This window comes from Synchytrium microbalum (assembly GCF_006535985.1).
Source record: "Synchytrium microbalum strain JEL517 chromosome Unknown SmJEL517_scf0033, whole genome shotgun sequence".
NCBI classification, from domain to species: Eukaryota; Fungi; Chytridiomycota; class Chytridiomycetes; order Synchytriales; family Synchytriaceae; genus Synchytrium; species Synchytrium microbalum.
Window position 1 is genome coordinate 83,729 of NW_022158382.1, and position 19,508 is coordinate 103,236.

Below are 19,508 nucleotides of genomic sequence, written 5' to 3' on the forward strand. Positions count from 1 at the left end.
AGTATACAAACCAACATCAATAGCACACAATGTATAGATAGCACACATAGTGTCTTTAGCAAACGGGCAAATATATTTTTGTTGATACACTAGAAAGTAGTGTGTTTATGTTTCGTGTTCATATCGGTGAGCGCTAGAAGAGTAAACACAACACGAGTCAGTCAAATGAACTCAGCATATTATACATTCCGGTCTGTACATACCCGGGGATATCGTAACCAACAACATGTTGACGTCCAATCATTTCACCAACAACAAAGAAGCCCACGACTTCAACACCCTTTGCGGCGACACCAGCAGCCTGTTTGATGGTGACGTTCCTCCAAGATCCGTTTTGGAATGCCGAGATGAAGCTGGCGTAGCCTTGTTGGGCTTCAGCCAGGTTGAAGTTTGTCAATTTCTGGTGAGTGGCTACTTGACGGACTACTTCGAGCCCTACACGGCCATAGTAGATGATTGGTTCCACCATACCTAATGTAATATAAGTAGAGGAAGTTGGTTTAGTATTTATGGTGCAGTGATGGTGGTATTTCGTGGTCGATATGCAATTTTCACGGATGGAAAAAATGTCGGAAGTGCAGGTTATTAGGAGATGCATCCATGAAGGGGGTGGATTGTAGTGCATCATTTTGTATATAAACTATTACATATACTGTAAACTTGCCAGTGAGTCTTCCAACGACAGCGGTTGCTTGTTGAGCAGCAGCCTGAGCAGTTGCAGCAGCAGGTTTGGCAGCTTCAGTGCTGGCGAATCGGCTACGGAGAGCATTAGACACGGTGTGTCGCAATGGACTCGACAGAGTGCGGCCCCACAAGCTGTTCATCCTTGCTATATTATAGTATATGTTGGAATCGGGTGAAAGAGTGTGGTGACTATCATACATACAAGGAAGAGGGAAGATTATTAATTGTTTACGTGTTTTGTATGTATTTTCCACCAGTAGACACGGCTTTACATTATTGACATTACTCTCCTTGTACGTGTTTTCATCGTCAACACTTGCAAATTGCATCAAACCATTGTTGAATCCAGGAAGATGCTGCGAGCAACGACCGAGGCAAGTCCGCCATCACTTTATATTGCCATCAGAACTAAGATACTTACTATTCATCCATAGCATTCGGAAGACTCGGCCTACTTGGAACAAGAGCTCAAAACCCTCTTGCATGTATTCGAGAGAAAGGAGGGCGAGGACACTTGGCATCTACTCGACGAGGCACTCATCAAATTCAGTGCGGCTCTACAGAATGCTACAAACCATGCTGCAATCACTACTACAGTCAAAAAGGCTAAAAACCCAATCATCAATTCGGTATAGTTTGTCGTGACAGTGATTCAACACAGACACGGGATCGTTTCATAAATTAAATATCCTATTATCTCCTACTTAGATCATGTCGGATCGAACACGACTGTGTCGTACCGCCGTAGCACTGGTAGACGCCCTCTCTGCGCACATGGGTGAAGCATTTGAACCTCTCGTAGATCTAGTCGCCCTCCCATTAATCAAATTGACCACACGCGCAAACAAGGTGTCTGTACAGCTAGGATCATCGGCATTAGCACATATCGTAGAAAACGCTCATGTACCTGGTCTACTACCCAAACTACAAGACTCGGTAAAGGACAAGTCGTCATCTTGTCGGCTGGCAATCCACGATACGACATTGAAAATACTGTCGATTGTTCCTGCTGGTGCTTTGGAACGGTGGCTGGATGCTATAGAATTTATTATTCGAGAGGGCATGTCGGATTCGATAGCGGAGGGGAGAGCTGCTGCTCGTAAATCTTTTGAGAGATATACGGAACTGTTTTCTCATCGCGCTGATAGGTATGTATCAATGACGGAGATCATGCGCATCAAACAAGTGATCTTTTGAGACTGATCATATCTTCTTTTTTCGCCACCAATAGTTTTGGGGCGAGTCTGCCAGAATCTGCCAAACGAATGCTCCATTTAGCTTCAAAACCTGTCACAGTCACTGCACCAACCAGAAAGCACCGCCAATCAATGGCCCCAATGTCTCGACCATCATCTTCTGGTTCGACACATTCAACAGTTTCAAGTGTCGGTAGCATCTCCAGTATACATAGTGCAGCTAGCTACGAGCCGCCAGCACCACCACAGGTGATACGTAGACCAATAGGGCAATTTGGTGTTGCCAGTAGGATACATCATGAAACTAGTAATGGTATCTTACCAGGATCACGTACCATGCCATCAGGTGCAGGTGCACAACGAGTACCAATAGCACCAGCTGCTGAAAAGGACAAGGCTGGCAGAGCTCTAAACTCTCGGCCAATACGAACTCCTGCTCCAGCCGAAATAGTGAAAAAGAGCAGCACAGCATCATCACGGCCTATAGCTAAAGGTCCTGTTGCTAGTACGACTGGTATGGTTAATATAGAGCCAGCTACATCTCAACAGAGTGTTTTGCCATCGCCCGTAATATCAAGGCTACATACAAACACTCCATTGTCAGCAGTTAAATTACCAACAACTACTCCGTCTTCTGATATTATAAATGCAATGACCACGCCATCGACAGGGTCTGTATCTGTGCCTCAATCCGTAGCACCAGCATCACAGAGATCAACACCTGGTAGTATGATCAGACCACCTTCACCTGTAATTGCAAAGACACCTATATCAGTCAGATCATCACCTTTAGTGAGAAAGTCGCTATCGCCAATACCACCATTACTTAAATCGTCGCCTTCTCCAGTTAGAACAATATCTCCCAAACAATCACCATCATCGCAAACGACGTCGAAGAATCCGTCAGTAGCTTATAATATCACGCCTCCGCTTAATACTACGATACCTACTCCAGCTAAACGAGTATCTGGTGGTGGATCTATAGGTGTCTGGGCATCAAGTACACCCTCAGCTCAAAACAGAAGATCTCTGCCTGACGCAGCAGCTCTAAATGATGTACTGCTAGCAGTCAATGAAACTCACACACCACCAGTGGATAATAGTAATCCGTTGATGAGTGTCAAGAAGGCAATAAACGGCTCACCTCTGCTTCCCGGTGGTATGACACCACTAAAAGCATTGGCAGCTGCTTCTAAACCGATAACGCCCTTCCGAAATTCACGTATTCCTAACGGACTGCAAAGACCAATATCGGCATCGACGTCTCAGCTAAAGAGTCTAAGCAACGCCGATTGGAATGGCTTGTCAATCAATTCCAAGTCTCCAGACCTGAACGTTCGAGTAGACGCTTATGAAAATCTCGTACGAGTAATTGTGAATACCCTTCCAGCACAATTCAGAAGTAAATCATCTCGGGCTACAGAACTGGTGCAACTAGGACTACATGCAACTAGTAATCGGATTGTGATTGTTGCCTTACTCGCAGGTCTCGAACTGCTCAAACGACATGGTAATACGGATATGTTGAACACCATCTTTCCTAGTGTCTTGGCTTTAGGTGGTGCATCATCACAAAAGCGAAAGATACTAGAAGCATGCGCAGATGTCGTTGCAGCTACAAGAGATAGGTTTGGTGTGGAGGGTGTATTAGTAGCATGTGACTATGCTCTCAGTCTGGAAGGGGCTACCAAGTCACATATTGGAGCAGTTACTCTGCTAGCACAGATTGATGATTATGCATGGGCTGCTTATGCTAGTAGTGAAGCAAGTAAGTTTGGCGAACACTGGTGCACAGATTCTGAGGTACTGAGCAACTTTTTTCGCCTTGGTTTTCCCACAGATGTCACATCGATACTGGCAAGACTCGGCTCGGTCGCTGCCACGGTCGGAAATGCCATGTCGGATGTCGCCATAGCAGTCCGTAAAGTACACATAGCCAACCCAGAAGCATTTATGGCTTGTTGGCCAACTCTGGATGATAGTCATCGTCTAAGTTTGACTGCAGTATTGGGCGATGATCCCATCCGAGATGCATCGATATTAAGCCCTGAAGCAGGAATTGCTGCCAACAATGCTGCTGCTATTGCCGTCACTCCTACACCAGTACCACGGTTGAAGCTATCTCTCTCGCCTTCCACAATCAAACCACTTGTCAGTCCATCTAAATTCAATTTGAAATGGGATAATGAAGACGGTGATATAGAAGGAGTTCCTGGGTTGGCTCCAGCATATGAAGAGATTGTTATGGTTGCGGCAAGGAAGGCCATTTACTTAGTACCTCATGATATCCTTGAGCTGTCGGATGTTGGAGTCGAGGACGCAGATGTCGAGGAAGCAGGTGTTGAGGAAACCAACGAGTCTCTAGATACCGAGCAACCACCGTCGTCTATAATCAAGATTCAAACATTATCGCCGTTTGAACTGTCTACACCACAATTAGACGAAACTGAATATAGTGATACTAGTACGCCACGGGCCAGTCGACTGAACGATCTATTAGATGAAGACGAAATAGAAGGAGGAGGTATTGATAGCAATAGTGACGAACCACTCGTCGAGCTCAAGGTGCCTGATAGTCCAGCAGAGTCAGTGCATACACACATTGATTCCGACGATAATGATGGCTCTGAATCAATGGATCATAAACCGCTCAACGTGGTGAATATCATGACGACTTCAGCAATAAATTCGCCCATGTCTCCTACTGAGACTTTACATCCGTCAAGTGAGCCACATACACCAGCTCTCAAGATGTCGGGTTATATTAGTAATAATAGTACGAGTAAATCAGTCGAGTATGCCATGTCTCCAATTATCTCTATGGAGACACCGTGGAGGAATCCTAGGCGGCTGGATTTCTCGAGTAATAATAGTAGCACCGACGATTTAGTGGCCAAGTTTCGTGGTGATGCTGATGTAGTAGCCATGACAGCAGCCGCAGCAGGTCAAGCAGTAGCCATGATGACGAGTGATTTGGAAGCTAGCATTGCAGCACATACCTTTATAAATCGGTTGACTGACGAATACATTCTTCAGAACGCAGTAGATGACTTTGTAACAAAGTTGACGAATGATGTTATTGCAGCTTGTGTCTTGGAACAAGCCGGAGAGTCAGCTACAACATCAGAAGGAACCGAAACTCGTAAACCAACCAAAGAAAGCACTCTGACGAACGTAAAGCAAGTCATAGAATTGATGCACTCGGATTTGAGTATTTTGGCTACACGAGCAGCAGAACTGTTGCAACTAGTATTGACATTCACGTCTCCGATATACGAAAAAACATCCGCACTAGATAGTATTGAATCCAATACTTCAGCTCATGATTTGAAACAGTCTGTTTTGACTTGTCTGGCAAACAATCATAATATTATACCAGGTGACAATGCTACAATGCCAGAGTATAGTAAAATGGACAATGAAGCCATTGAATGGTGCTTTGAGTGTCTTACTCGGCTCACTAAACGCCAAGATGAATGTAGCAAGGACAATGAATGGAGACAAGTCATTCCGTACCTTGTGGATGGTATGGAAGCACCATCGTCGCTAATACGTAAAGCTGCTTTTGATTTGGCTGTGGCGCTTGTGTCGCGGTTTGGTGGGCCGGAAGAAGGAGGTGATTTGGAGAAGGATTTGTATGGACGGATACGAGAAGTGGGTGGTGAGAATCGAGAGGTGCTTGTTAGGAGTATGATTGCAAAGCGATTGGTGTGAGGGATTGTATAACTGTATAGACTATAAAATGGGATGAAGTTTTGTTGTTATTTGTGTGTGTGGATGCGAAAAAAGGGGACTATTTGGTAGATGGATTGGTGCTTCCAAAAGTTCAGTTGGTTACGGGATGTATGCAACAGGCGACGGACCCAAGTATTCCAGCGCCTGACTTCGCAATCTGTCAACACAGCAGCTTGATTCCAACAGCACCAAACGACGCCAGCATCTCCAAGAAGAAGAGGAAGAGATCCCACAAAAGATCAGATCAACCAAATATTGATCCGAACCTATTAAATTCCACTTCTTTTGCATTTGTTACACATTCGGATGACATTGACACCTTGTTTGACGACGCTGAAATTCCCCCTAGCTATCGCGACAATCCAGTCATCATTGAAATGGCAGGCTCGGGTGTATGGTGTGCTGAAAGGATTGAATGATTGAATATTTATTGGTGCAGAGGTTGCAACGACAGGAATCTGAATAAGTTATTGAGAAAAAGCACGCATGACCCCCAATACACCATGCAATCTTGTAGCTTCCTCCTAATACTACATGCTATATAAATATCCAAAGAATCTACAGACCCTCTATTGCTTGTCGCGTAATGTCACGGAAGCTTCCAACACCCACACAAGCCGAGCTCCCAGACAATATGCAAGTGGTGGGCATCGAACTATCGGAAGGAGCTTAGCAAGCCATACATCCAACTGGGTGCCCGTGCACAATTCGACTCTTCTTATAGATAATATGACGACATGCAGCTTGATTCCCACTGCTGGACCAAACCACGCCAGCATCTCCAAGAAAAAGAGGAAGAGATCACGAAGGAGATCAAATCAACCAAACACTGATCCAACCCCATTAAATCCCACTCCTTGTGCTTTGGGACTCACGGATGACATTGACATCTTGTTTGACGACAGTGAAATCCCACACCCAAACTCAGTAACGACTGCCAACACATGGACGCGTGAAAACATACCAAAGAAGCTCGTAAAGTATTTCAATCAGCGGTATAGCCTCTTTTCGAGGTTTGATGAGGGGGTGCAGCTTGATGAAGGTAGATGATGGTTTGAATAGTATAAAGGGCTAGATGGATATAACAAGTTATCACTGCTTTGTATAGAGTCATGGTACTCTGTAACGCCGGAATGCATCGCGCGACATATCGCTGGTAGAGCTCAGTGTGGGGTTATTGTGGATGCTATGTGTGGTGTATGTTTGGCTTTACCTAATCGAGTTTTCACAACTTCTGTTGCTGATTAGGCTTGTTGATGTGTTTAGGTTGGTGGGAACTCGATTCAGTTTGCCATGTGCTGTGAAAAGGGTATGCAAAAAAAATTGTCGCCATCTGTGGACGAACGTACTTTTAACACAATTTCTCAATACACCAACATAGTCATCGCCATCGACCACGATCCACTCAAGATTGAAATGGCGCGAGCTAATGCTCGTGTGTATGGTGTGGCTGATAAGATTGAGTTTGTTGTGGGGGATGTGTTTGAAGTGTTGCCGACTCTTACGGTAATGAGCAAATAACGCATTGTTTGGTAACTCAGATACCGACTTTGGAATTACGCATAGGCCGACGTTGTGTATACATCACCGCCATGGGGAGGCCCTGCGTATCTGAATGCAGAGACGTTGGATGTTGGTGATTTGCCTGTGGATATGTATGCATCAATCCTCTATTGTTCATATTTTTTTTTGCTTACGCTTCAATTGCTTTAAGGGCGAAATTCTACGCCATTGCCAAACAAATCACGCCAAACATAACCATGTATTTACCTCGGAACGTCAATCCAGAGTCGATAGCGGCGCTAACGGGAGATGATGAAGGGTCGGTGGAGGTTGAATTGGTTTCTCTGAATGGACGGGCAAAGGCTGTGATGGTGTACGTGGGTGGGCTGGTTGGGTCCCGATGAAGGGTGGCGGTTGTGTCGATGTTGCTTTGGCTTTTGTAATGGTTGCCTTGGCTTGGGGCTCTCTTGGAGATCTGATACGGATGAATGTTTGAGTGGACTGCTTATCCTCCCACTATAAATCAGGGTTGATTTTTGAATGAGGATACGTTTGTACGTAATTTTTAAACCCTGTATATATGTGAATGTCTCATATTGAATGGAATTATTATCTTGATATATTTGAAATGGGTCGTGTTGTGATGCACTGTACTGGAACTGATGAAAATTATTCAGTGCAAGTTGCGATTTGCCTACGTTGACCACGGTCTCTATTAGCAAGGTTGCAAGATGACTATTAGCTTTTTTGTACATATTCAGGGAAATTTCCCTCCTTGCCTGTGCAATTCCTCGCCTCGCCTCCGTCCTTCACCACTTCTATTTTTCAAGTTTCCAAACATACAACACGAAACATTAGATTTAGACCTGAATAGAAGGCGAGACCAAGTCTGAACGATGCTATGCCATGCATGACACTCTGGTATGCATACTGTGTGGGCTTCACCCTCCACCTTGGGGCTAACATGTGCCTTGACTCGCGAAATTGCCGCACATATTGATTGGTGACGTAACTTGCAATGTGTAGATTCGAGACAAGGAGTAAGTGGATTGCCAGTGGATGGCGGCGTATGGATATGCTTTTTGGTATGTAGTAGACTCCTTCTGTTGTGGTTTTCCATTTTACATTTGCATTCATTTTGCAAGTCAGCTTTAAGCACAACTTACTCAACCCTGGTCTTCTCAAACGTCATCAGACCTTGGGCTACCTGACGCTTGTGCTCGCTAGTCGTATGATGGGATATGGATTGTGGAGTAGGTGAAGAACATTTGGTATGTATACATGTTGCATTTCCTGTTTTACGGCTGACGTTTCTAACAATTTCTATCATCTGATATAGTGGTCTTCTCAGTACATTCATGTATTTCCCGGAGTAATGGTCTCGATTGTATTTGCATTGATTGTGTTTCACGATGGCTCATTTTCTTTTGTTGAACACGAACAGTTTGCAACGAGGGGCGTGAGGGCGACTCGCTACTATGGATATGTGTTCCAACGTTCACTGTCTGTTGTCTTGCTTCGGGACCGCGTATCTAACAACGTTTTTACTTTTCATCAGGTATTTAGCTCATGCAGACTAGAGGTCTGTAGTGGGAACCCACTTTGGAGAAAGCTGAATGTCGAGTAAGGGTCGTATATGCAACGTCGACTGGAGGTCAACGCCACTCCAATATAAAGCGAGGGGAATGAGCGAGACGACTAGAGGGCTGGCACTTGGACTAGAGGTCCTTGAAGCTCTTCAGCACTTCTTCCCCTCATTTCTTGGGCTTACGGGCCTGAAGGCACGAGTACATCTTCTGTTACTTTGTTTCGTTTCAAACTGATTCATTTCTCCCGTTTCACCACATCAAGCTTGTCTGGATTTAGGGGCACGAATGATACCTCCAATTACATGGTGTGTCTGCTGGTCGTTATCTTGATCTCATGCAGGCATTTTATTCATTCCTTTGTACCGTAGGTATCGAAAATTATGCAGTCTTCTATCTCTGCAGAAGGGAAGCACTTTGGAGTAAAGCTGAATGATCACCCGGTGTCAACTATGCAGCGTTGACTCGATGTCAACGTCCTCCAACAGCAAGTGGAGAAGGAGCGCCATGTCTTCTATGTCTGGCACTTGAACTCGATTCGGGCCTTTCGCCCCTCGTTGCTTTCATATATTCGAGTCTCGCCGTATGAGCTCAAGGTGAATACCCTCTTTCGATACTTTTGAACGGCAGCATCGCCAAACCTCAATCCAGTTTTCTGTCGTTTATGACGTTTTGCAGATATTCTGATCATAACCAAACCAGGAATGTGAACACAGTATTTAGTTTGTATTATCATCAATCTGCCTACAAAATACAGTGAAACAGATGCAAAGAACAATGCCGAAGTTGTGGTTGTTCTTGACTACTTTTGTTCTCATCAATTCCATGAGCAGCAACTATCACTACCACCACACACGTAACAAGTACATCACCATTCAACCTCTAAAGTAAAGTGAATTGCTGCCTGATGCGAGATTCGAGCTCAGGAACAGCTTTAGCAACAACTAGCTCCTGAAAGTATGGGGAAGCGGAATGTGCTTCCAGAGCAGCTTGATCACGGTATTCCTACGTGAGACGAGTGAGATTTGATCATTCAGCATATAATTCGTACCGGTATGTGTCAAACTTCCAGCCAAAGGGCTTACTTCGTATAAGCAAAATTTTCGAGGATCGTCGACGGAAACATGGGCTATATACTGCAAGCAGCCTGGTTCTTGACGTGTTAGAGTCACCATTTGCCTGTAATTTGAGTGTAGACGGTTGAGAATCCATGCATGTAGATTGCAGCAGATGTTGACTGTTGATGTCCATACTTTAGGAGGCTCGAGATCACGGCTTCCTTTCCAGGTTTGGCAATCCACGTTACGACTAGAACTACAGACATATTGTTGTGCGATAGATAGTTGGTAGCTTGTATGTTGTCAAGAATTTAAACTCAGCAAATCGACTAGAAGCAAGAGCAATTTGTAAGCGACCGAATAGCCATAGGTGGATTAATGAAAAGATCTACATTGAATAACTTACTTTGTCCTTGCTCTAGAACGATGATGGATTACGACTGCGTGGTTTTGGATATTGAAGGTATGAAATTTGACAATGTCAAAACATCGACATATGACAACGTGCTAACGTGGATTCTCAATTAGGCACAACGACCTCAATCGCATTTGTGCACGATATACTCTTCCCATACGTTTTGAGAGTGTTGGATGACTTCTTAAAACAAAATTGGAGTGAACCTGAATTGCAACTTCTAGTCGACGCTCTGCGCAAACAGGTATTGACGAATTATTACAATCATGATCGTGTATCATAGAACTGATCCCAATACATCGCTCAACGTGCAGGCTGAAGAGGATGTTGGACAACATGTCAAGGAAGCAAACCGCATCCCTTCCAATTCAAGTGCTCACGAGATTCAGGATGCTGTCGCTGCTTCTGTTAGGTGGCAGATGAAACAAGGTGGGGCCTCATTAGCCTTGTGGAGGAACCATGGTATATGATGCTGATGTTTGGATTAATGCAGATCGAAAGGCAGGGCCTTTGAAGGCTTTTCAGGGGTTCGTATGGCGATATGGGTATGCTCAAGGAGAGCTCAAGGGACAGTAAGTTCAACAAGTTCAATTGCAGTTGGTGGCTAACGTTGTGTCGAGAATTGGCCAAATCTTATCTTTTTCGCCTACATCTTACACCCTTCTCCTTCTTCAGTGTATACTCAGATGTCGTCCCAGCACTCGAAAGATGGAAGAAGGCCGGAAAAGACATTTATATTTATTCGTCTGGCTCTATCGAAGCTCAAAAACTGATTTTTGGATTTTCTGATGCTGGGAATTTGCTACTTGTAAGGCAGACAAGGGCATTATATTATTCACATGTGGATGATAATATACTGACAGAACCTCCATCTCACTATTACGACAGTATTTCAAAGGCCACTTTGACACTGGCATCGGGATGAAGATTGAGACATCTTCCTATACCAAGATTGCAAAGAAAATACACCACTCACCCTCCCGAATCCTGTTTGTATCTGATAACGTTAATGAGATACGAGCTGCTGTTGGTGGTGGATTGCAGGTTGCTATAACGGATCGGCCTGGGAATGCACCGATAGATTCGAAGCGTGATGCTGCTGGACAAGTCACGTGTCTCGTGGCTGGTCAGAGTGTGCATGTTGTGAAGTCGTTTGACGAGTTGTTTTCGAATTCGAAGCTTTGAGTAGTGCGAGAAAGGAGGATTAGGAGACGAGGGAAACTTTGTATATAGCACTAGAATACAAACACCATGATTAGTACAAGGATGAAGCAAGGTTGTATTGAATGGTGTTTTCAAAGGAGCATTCTATAGTTTCTGGTATGACTTCCAAGCACGGAAGTACTTGCTCGATGCAGCAGAAAGACCTAAATGTTTAGGTTTCCAGCCCAACATCAATTCAGCCTTAGCATTATCATAAGAAGCACCGGATGCTCCAAACTTTTCATAAACGGTGGTTGGTTCTCGATACACGATGGGACCTTGTGGACATTGCGAAAAAAAAACCTTAGGACCAAAACTGGATTGATTTCGCACAAAAGATTGCTTGGAACAAAGATATGCACATACCTCTAAATCCAGATGCATTCTTGTACGCTTCGCCCAAGGACTGATTCGTCTCTGGCACAGGGTTGATAACATTAAAGATGTTGCCACCGATGGTGAAGCGTTTCTCGATTGCGAGTTTGTAAGCTTCAACGAGATCCTAAATGCAACAAAAAAAAAGACTAAAACTACTGGATAAGTGGCAAATGGCAGACAAGATTTCATACCTCAACATGAACAGTAGCTCGAGGAGAATCAGGCTTCCCAATCAAATCCAACTGCTTTATTGCTGGATTCACGACCTTGGAGTAGCTTGCGGATGTACCTGAACCGGACAAGCCTAAGCGACAAAGCACTGTATGGGTATTTCCTGAATGCTTCAGCAGTCTAAACACACAACCAACAACACGTACCATAAACCAACGGTGGCCGCACAACAATGCCCGAAAACACAGTACTCTTCAGAATCCTCTGCTCCAGCGCCGGTCTAAACGCCACAAACTCTGGCGGGTTTGTCGGATCTGCCTCACTAGCAAGCCGATTCAAATGCGTTGTGTCTCCATATACACCCGTTCCAGACGTGTAAATCACAAACAGCCCTGGTCCGTGGTGTTTTGCGAATGCGTCGATGCATGATTCGACTTGGGCAGCATGGTCTGCACGTCGTTTGTTGTCTTGGGATACGTCGATGAGGACGTTGATTTTGGATGCGATGGAGGGGACCCATGAGAGGTCGGAGAGGGTGCCGAGGATGGCGGTTACTGGTTGGGAAGAGGGAATGGCGTTAGTATGGTGATCAGTAACGTCTTGTTGACGAAGAATGCAAAGCAATGGTGGTGGAAGAAAGAGGAGAGATTCTCTCTTGTAGAGCCAAGCAATACATGTAGCTGATCCACCCAAAACTTGCCTTCCACACGTTCAAGGGCGTTAGCCTTTTCAGGTGTTCGTGCAATGGCATAGACGTCGTATCCATGATGAGCGAGTAAGCGCATGAGCGGCTCGCCTCTAAAGGAAAATGAAGCATAAAGTAAGCTTTTGAACTTAAGAACTCCCATCGTTGCATCTCTTGAAACAACCCAACAAGCTGCCACCTGTCCAACCAAAAGCTCGATTGCAACGTACATGAAACCAGTGGCTCCAATTATGAATACACCAGTACGAGATTCTCGTGAAGTCATGGTTGTAATTAGATCTAGTCTGGCAGTTGTCTTAGTATTTATATGTGATCGTGGATGCAAGAAATCATGACAAATCGGCAAATTGGATGTGTACGACGTGCTCAAGACCATCACGATTTGCACATAGTAAAGAGGCTGTTTTCTCAGGTTTGGTACTGAAAGCATGAAGCATTTTGAATCTTAGCGGAAATTCAAGGCTGTCTCCTTTCGTGATCTTGCAAATTTCCTGCAAACCCGCACACATGCCTCTGAAGATACAACACACTGCTATTCATACTATCGTAGCGTTACCGGTAGCTTGGACACATGGCGGTACTTTATACTAAGCGTATTGTTTGAGTGAAGCACCAGTGACGTGGTGATTGCACGCGAATTGTTTCTTGAGCTAACTTGTTAGAGTCCTTTTGGTGATTTATTGCTACTACGGTAGCAGACAAGGAAATCTCAGACCGCCAATCCATTCAAGAGATCCGCAAAACTCGTTCACAGACCTTTCCGTGAGTTGTAAAAGCCACTGTCATGAAGAAAGGCACAGTTGCGTCGTTTTGTCCAAACACAAAACGACATTCTGAACGGAAGAGCTTTGTACTAGCAGAACCTTGAGCAACATTTCATATTGTTCTAAAAGATCGTATTACCCCAAAGTTGCTCAATTGTGAAGTTTCTGGACCGTGAATACGCTGTCTGGCGGTAATTCGTCAACACTCAGACATCTTTCCAACAGACTAGTATATCATCGCAACTCTGAGAAAACGAATCTATACTCAGAATCTATTTTCAACCCCAAAACATCTACAGTCTCGTCTGATGCGCCTTCCACGCCCTAAAGTATCTATCGGAAGCAGCTGAAAGCCCTAAATGCTTAGGCTTCCACCCCAGCAACAGTTCAGCCTTGGCATTATCATACGATGCACCTGATGCGTTGAAATTCTCAAACACATTCGTCGGTTTTCGATACACGATGGGTCCTTCAGAGAACAAAAATCAGATCTCTGCATTATCTGGACGTACGAGAACAAAATCTCAGAAACAGACATATTACGGACCTGTAAATCCAGATGCTTTCTTGTACGCCTCACCCAGTGACCCGTTCGTCTCGGGTATGGGGTTCACGACGTTGAAGATGTTCCCACCAATGGTGAACCGTTTTTCAATTGCGAGTTTGTATGCTTCGGCAAGATCCTAAAACAACAACCAAAAATTGCTGCTTTTAATACTACTGAATAACACACGACAAAGCGAATCATACATACCTCGACATGGACAGTCGATCGAGGTAAATCCGGTGTTCCAATCAAATCCAACTGTTTGGTAGCTGGATCCACGACTTTGGCAAAGTTGGGTGATGTATATGAGCCCGAGTATCCTACATGAAAGCAAGACTTTTGAGACACACAAAAAAGTCAAAGTCACTGGTAAAAGTGCGTACTATACCATAAACTAGCGGCCCACGAATGACAATCCCAGAGAATGCGGTGCTCTTAAGAATCCTCTGCTCCAGCGCTGGTCTAAACGCCACGAATTCAGGTGCGTTTGGTGCGTCTGCTTCCGTGGCAAGGCGATGGAGATGTTGGGTGTCTCCGTAAACACCGGTGCCAGATGTATATATCACGAATAGGCCGGGTCCATGATGCTCTGCGAATGCGTTGATGCAGGCTTCAACTTGCACAGCATGTTCAAGACGTCGTAGGTTGTCTTGCGACACATCGATGAGGACGTTGATCTTTGGTGCGATGGAGGGGACCCATGATAGGTCTGCGAGAGATCCCAGGATAGATGTGACTATTGAAAGACGTTGGAGATATGTCAGTCAAAAGGTCTGAAACTGTGATTCAAGAAAGATGAAATGAGTGACGATACCTTCCACACGTTCAAGAGCATTGGCTTTCTCAGCCGTCCTGACGAGCGCATACACATCGTATCCTTCATGTGTTAGCAAGCGTATCAATGGCTCGCCTCTATAGCGTGAAACAAGTGGGAAGTTTGGAATCGAGAATTGGGACGCAAAAGTTGCATCTTACATGAAGCCAGTAGCTCCGATGATGAAGACTCCAGTCCTAGATTCTCGCGAAGTCATGGCTCCAGGCTACTGGCGACTAGGTTTGGTCTGGTGGTTTCTTGGTTTTGGTAAAGTGATCAAGTTGCGAATATGATTGCGTGACAGTGCAAGTTTTTGATCCAAGCTTGCAAACACGAAGACGTAGAAGGAAGTCGGTCCAAGCATATTATTTATTATACAATCAGAGTAAAAGACAAGAAAAAACAAACTATATATTGGGAATGAATTGGCCAGAACCTTCCTGGCCAAAGACCTCATGAAGCCTTCTCGGAAGCTAATAGATGCGATGCTGTTCTACAGCCGTTATAAAATCATGAGTGGGCAGCTTTTGATCCATGCAATACTATAGACCGACAGCTTGTCTCCCATCAGCCAGCCTTTTGAGATCATCAATGACTCCAACCTCTACAGCTTTACCCTCCGTATTACTAGATTCTCGGGTATCACTCCTACTGGTCTCTATAACCGACGGCGGCCTCTGCTGATCCCAGCTTGGATCCCTCCCGCTCTCATTCATACCATACTCCTGTATAATCTCCTCATCCATATCATACGCATGCGTCCGAATAGCATAATACACAATCATGGCCGATACACCTGCAGCAGCATGTATCACAGCACCTAGTATCATCCATATCGCAACAATAAAGATTTCATTCTGCCGTATCGATGTTGCTATTGTTATACAGTCGTGTGCTTGATCGTATCCACAGCCAATTATGGCGGCGATGGATGTGCGTTTGTCGTCTGAGAGGGTTATCCATGTTGTTGAGGCGTCTGCGATTGTGTTTGATGCAATGAAGCCGAGGACGAGGTGCACGGCGACGTATACTATTGCGAGGATTGAGGAGATTATGAGGCCTATGTAAGATGCATTTGTTAGTAAAGGATTGAATCGATCAAGGAGGGACATTGTTCCTAAGCTTTACCCATAGACGACATCCGAAGGCTGTAAAAGCATATGGATGCACCCCTCGCAAAGTTTAGAGCTCCCAATACCGTCAGAGCTATCAAAACCAAAGAATCAGGCATATGCGGTTAGCATCACTTCACTTTTATCCAGCTTGCAACCACAATGTGATCATTTGTGAAGTTTCAGTTGATGACATAGATATCTGCATCCCCACACTGTAGAACAGAGAGACTGGCCTTACCTAGCAGCAAATCTTGCGGAAACAGATCGCTCTGTCCAGGGAATGGTCCCGTCCCTTCATACGTTGAGGTCGATACAATCACCATTGCAAAAGCATTGATTAGCAGCAGGGCGATGAAGAAGAAGAGAGTGAACTTGGCTAGCTGTGGATTTAGCCATGACCTCCTTGGCGCGTCTTCCTCCTCGTCTTGTTTCAACATTTTGGGTGTTTGTTGTGGTTGTGTTTTTGAAGAAGCTGATACAGGAGTAGGCTAAAGACATCAAACGAATTTCACGCCGTAAAGATGATATTATATTTACAAATGGCTTCAGATGAGCTTAAGTTTACATTAAAGACGTGGTAAAGTATGACAATAAAAGACCATAATCCAAAGACCGTTATCGAATGTCGTTGCCCTCCACCAGAAGTGGATTTCGGAGCCGTTCCAGGCGATGCAGTAGCAGACGGACTAGCCGATATAGCTCCTGGATTCAGACACAGTGCATTGCTTCCAATAACGTTAAGATAGCCAGGGCAACACTGATACTTTGGGCCATAACACGTAGTTCCACAAGTGTTTGTATAGTTGAAGAGAGCTCCACTGCTTTGGTATACTATCGGGCATGTTCGTCCAGCTGGAAAACAGATTGTGTGAGTGTTGATGGTTGGCGTGTGTAAAATCGATCAGGGACTTACGACAAGACCCATACTGAGTCAGGTTATAACTCGGTGCGCAAGAGACAATGGGATCTGCACTTGTAGAGTCACACGTTATAGGTGTGTACGTCGTAATACATTGAAAGGTAACTAACCAAAATATCAACAGTGGTTGTTAGAAAAACATTCTCCTTGAAGGATCACACCGACGCTTTAACGATTAGATTGTTCAGCTAATCTAATTTGCTCACCATTTACTTGACTTAGCGTCTGATTCACAGAGCAAAAACTCGCACTATTAAGAGCCTGTTCCTGAGATTTCAAGCACCCATATTTATATGCCACAGTATCATTCGAATTCGCATTATTGGAAGGAGAATGAATTGAAAGACAGGTTACTGGGTACGCGAAGGCCGGATCTAATCATCAGAAAGGTGTTGGGATTTGGTTGAGAACCCATGCATGTGCTCAAAAACAGTCACAGTGCTGACTTTACCTGGACAAGCTTCCTTTGCAGTCATGTTCTGCGCATAGACTTGAGATATCAGCCATGCTAGTATCGAAGCTAGTATGAGTTTCTTCATTCTACTTATTGGAGGTTGCGAGTGATTCGCGAATTACTGCTGCGGCAACCATGATTTTCTAAGCCTTCTAAGATTCGAGGCATGGACGACAACGTGAATGTGGGATTTGATCCCGATGGTAACGTATAAATATGTATACGCAAATGAATGGATCGTACGTTACATATTACACGTGTTTATCTCTTGGGTCAATTCATCTTTGCGTCCAAACAATTCACAAAACTCACGACAATCACATCGTGGCTAAACGAGCAAATTATAGATAGTAAAAAGATATTACTATTTTCTTTTTATTTACAGTATGGCAAACGCTGGAATTAAGTGAAGAAAAACGTTTGAACGGCGTATATTGTATTTCCTGAGCTTGGGTAAGCCTGGGAAGGTGTTCAAAGGAGCTCCCTCTACATTTTAGCCGTCTTGCTAGCCACGCCAGCAAGCAAAGTTGGGGGTTGGAGTCCCTTAATGTTGGAAATTGTTATTGTTATGAGTACTTCAGTTATTCGTTGTTCGCTAGGGTTTTCAGCGAAGGAACCCCTGCAAACAAGTACGATTTTGGGTGCTAATGAAGTGATAGCACATTGTATTATATACGTGTCTTTCTCTTCCTCTAAATTGTCACTGTGTCCAAGCGATCTGACACAAAGAATTCAGGCAATGGTGGACAAAACACAGCAGAGAGCATACAGCCAGATCCTCTCGCTATTTGAGATTTATTTGCAAGGTAACAGGGCCCCGTGCCGGATTAAAACAAAGGAAGGGAGGACGTATCCACCATACAACGTCTTTACGCGTCCTTCAAACAGTCTATCTCTGCATGACCATTAGCTCCCACAGATACTGGTCCGTTCGAGACAACAGTAGCTCTAGTATCATCCCTATCGAAATACAGTACTATTTATAACTGAATGTGACAATGAACCGACCCTCTGTCTACATGCATACCTCAACAAGGCGAAAAAGGTAGCCATTCCAGCCAACATCAGCAGAAGAGCACACCCTGAAGAGTATTGGGCTAGTTCCGAGTCGGGATAGTATCCAGTCATGTTTGCCATCGCCATCGCTGTGGCATTCATGTCAGAGAATGGTTGAGTGCTGTATGCCAAATCACTAGATTGCATATCCTGGTGAAGGGAACAATATGAGACAGTTCGTGTCTAAAGCAACACTTTCCTGAAATCAGTCCAAGCGTCTTTTGTGGCATACCTGAAATCCCAACGCACAAGTCCCAAGCGCGACAACATATATCGCCTTCCCCAAAAACTTGTGGTACATTGAAAAACTAGCTTTATCCATTCTCCCAATACTGACTGCCGGCAGCGTAAACATGTACAGCCCAGCAATAAGTTGCAAGCTCCACAAGCACAGCATCGCAATTCCCATCCACGAGTGAGTGGAGTACGTGGTAAAGAAGGGAAACACGACTGGATCTTCAGACAGTTTCTTATAGTATACGATGGCTGTGAGTCCGCCTATTGCACATGAGAGGCCGAGGATGTGGCATGCGATGTGGAATGTCCTATTGTAAATGAATGAATTAGGATACGAAGTGTGTAATAAGAGCAACAAGAAACGTACTTTAGTACAGCATGGTCCTTTATAAACCACAGCAGCGGAGCACCAAAGGCTAGCAACGATTCTTGCATAAACACGACGACAAACAACGACATGAGGAGCGCATGCAAGCCGAATATAGACGACTCGTCAAGTCCAAGACCTCCTTCAGCCTGATAAATCCACAGGAAGAGAATAATGAAGAATATAGCGGTGATGACTCGTGGTGCTACCCATACAAGCCACGATGAGACAGAGCGGGTTTCTTGTGATGGTGGTGTTTGGGCTATCGCTCCAGCGACTAATAAGAACATGTTAACAGCCAAGCAAAAGTGACAAACAGACCTCAAATCCGTCCCAGCACTTACACGACGGGATATCCTCCGGATCCGTATACTCGCCCACACCAAACACCATATACCCAATGAACGTCCCAGCAACAGCACTCAGCAGCAACCCAACATTGAAAGTCATGATAATCAGCATCACCACCCAATGCAGCAGTGAATCCAATGCAGCGAGTAAAGCAGATGGGATGCGTCCTTTGTACCGCATCGCGATTGATGTTGATGGATCTACGATAAAAATTAAACCATGATTTAGATGCCCGTATCGACGATTACG

General features: G+C 44.7%; 4 protein-coding genes across 4 annotated transcripts; 2 read left to right on the forward strand and 2 right to left on the reverse strand.

Moving 5' to 3' along the window:
* Positions 1-105: 105 nt before the first annotated feature.
* On the reverse strand, positions 106-469 carry SmJEL517_g04626 (uncharacterized protein; the record flags this gene model as incomplete). The annotated part of the gene is made up of 2 exons (XM_031170554.1): positions 106-133; positions 204-469. 2 exons carry the CDS (start codon positions 467-469, stop codon positions 106-108), a joined length of 294 nt encoding a protein of 97 aa, XP_031023465.1.
* Positions 470-6,344: 5,875 nt separating this feature from the next.
* SmJEL517_g04627 (uncharacterized protein) lies at positions 6,345-7,522 on the forward strand (the record flags this gene model as incomplete). Its single annotated transcript, XM_031170555.1, has 6 exons — positions 6,345-6,657; positions 6,724-6,812; positions 6,882-6,924; positions 6,997-7,121; positions 7,182-7,270; positions 7,330-7,522. 6 exons carry the CDS (start codon positions 6,345-6,347, stop codon positions 7,520-7,522), a joined length of 852 nt encoding a protein of 283 aa, XP_031023464.1.
* Positions 7,523-10,188: 2,666 nt separating this feature from the next.
* On the forward strand, positions 10,189-11,362 carry UTR4 (acireductone synthase; the record flags this gene model as incomplete). Its single annotated transcript, XM_031170556.1, has 6 exons — positions 10,189-10,225; positions 10,291-10,421; positions 10,492-10,606; positions 10,671-10,749; positions 10,853-10,985; positions 11,066-11,362. 6 exons carry the CDS (start codon positions 10,189-10,191, stop codon positions 11,360-11,362), a joined length of 792 nt encoding a protein of 263 aa, XP_031023459.1.
* A 3,940-nt stretch (positions 11,363-15,302) lies between these two features.
* On the reverse strand, positions 15,303-17,333 carry SmJEL517_g04629 (uncharacterized protein; the record flags this gene model as incomplete). The annotated part of the gene is made up of 7 exons (XM_031170557.1): positions 15,303-15,820; positions 15,889-15,966; positions 16,114-16,363; positions 16,441-16,727; positions 16,789-16,899; positions 17,001-17,168; positions 17,246-17,333. 7 exons carry the CDS (start codon positions 17,331-17,333, stop codon positions 15,303-15,305), a joined length of 1,500 nt encoding a protein of 499 aa, XP_031023458.1.
* Between the last annotated feature and the right edge of the window lie 2,175 nt (positions 17,334-19,508).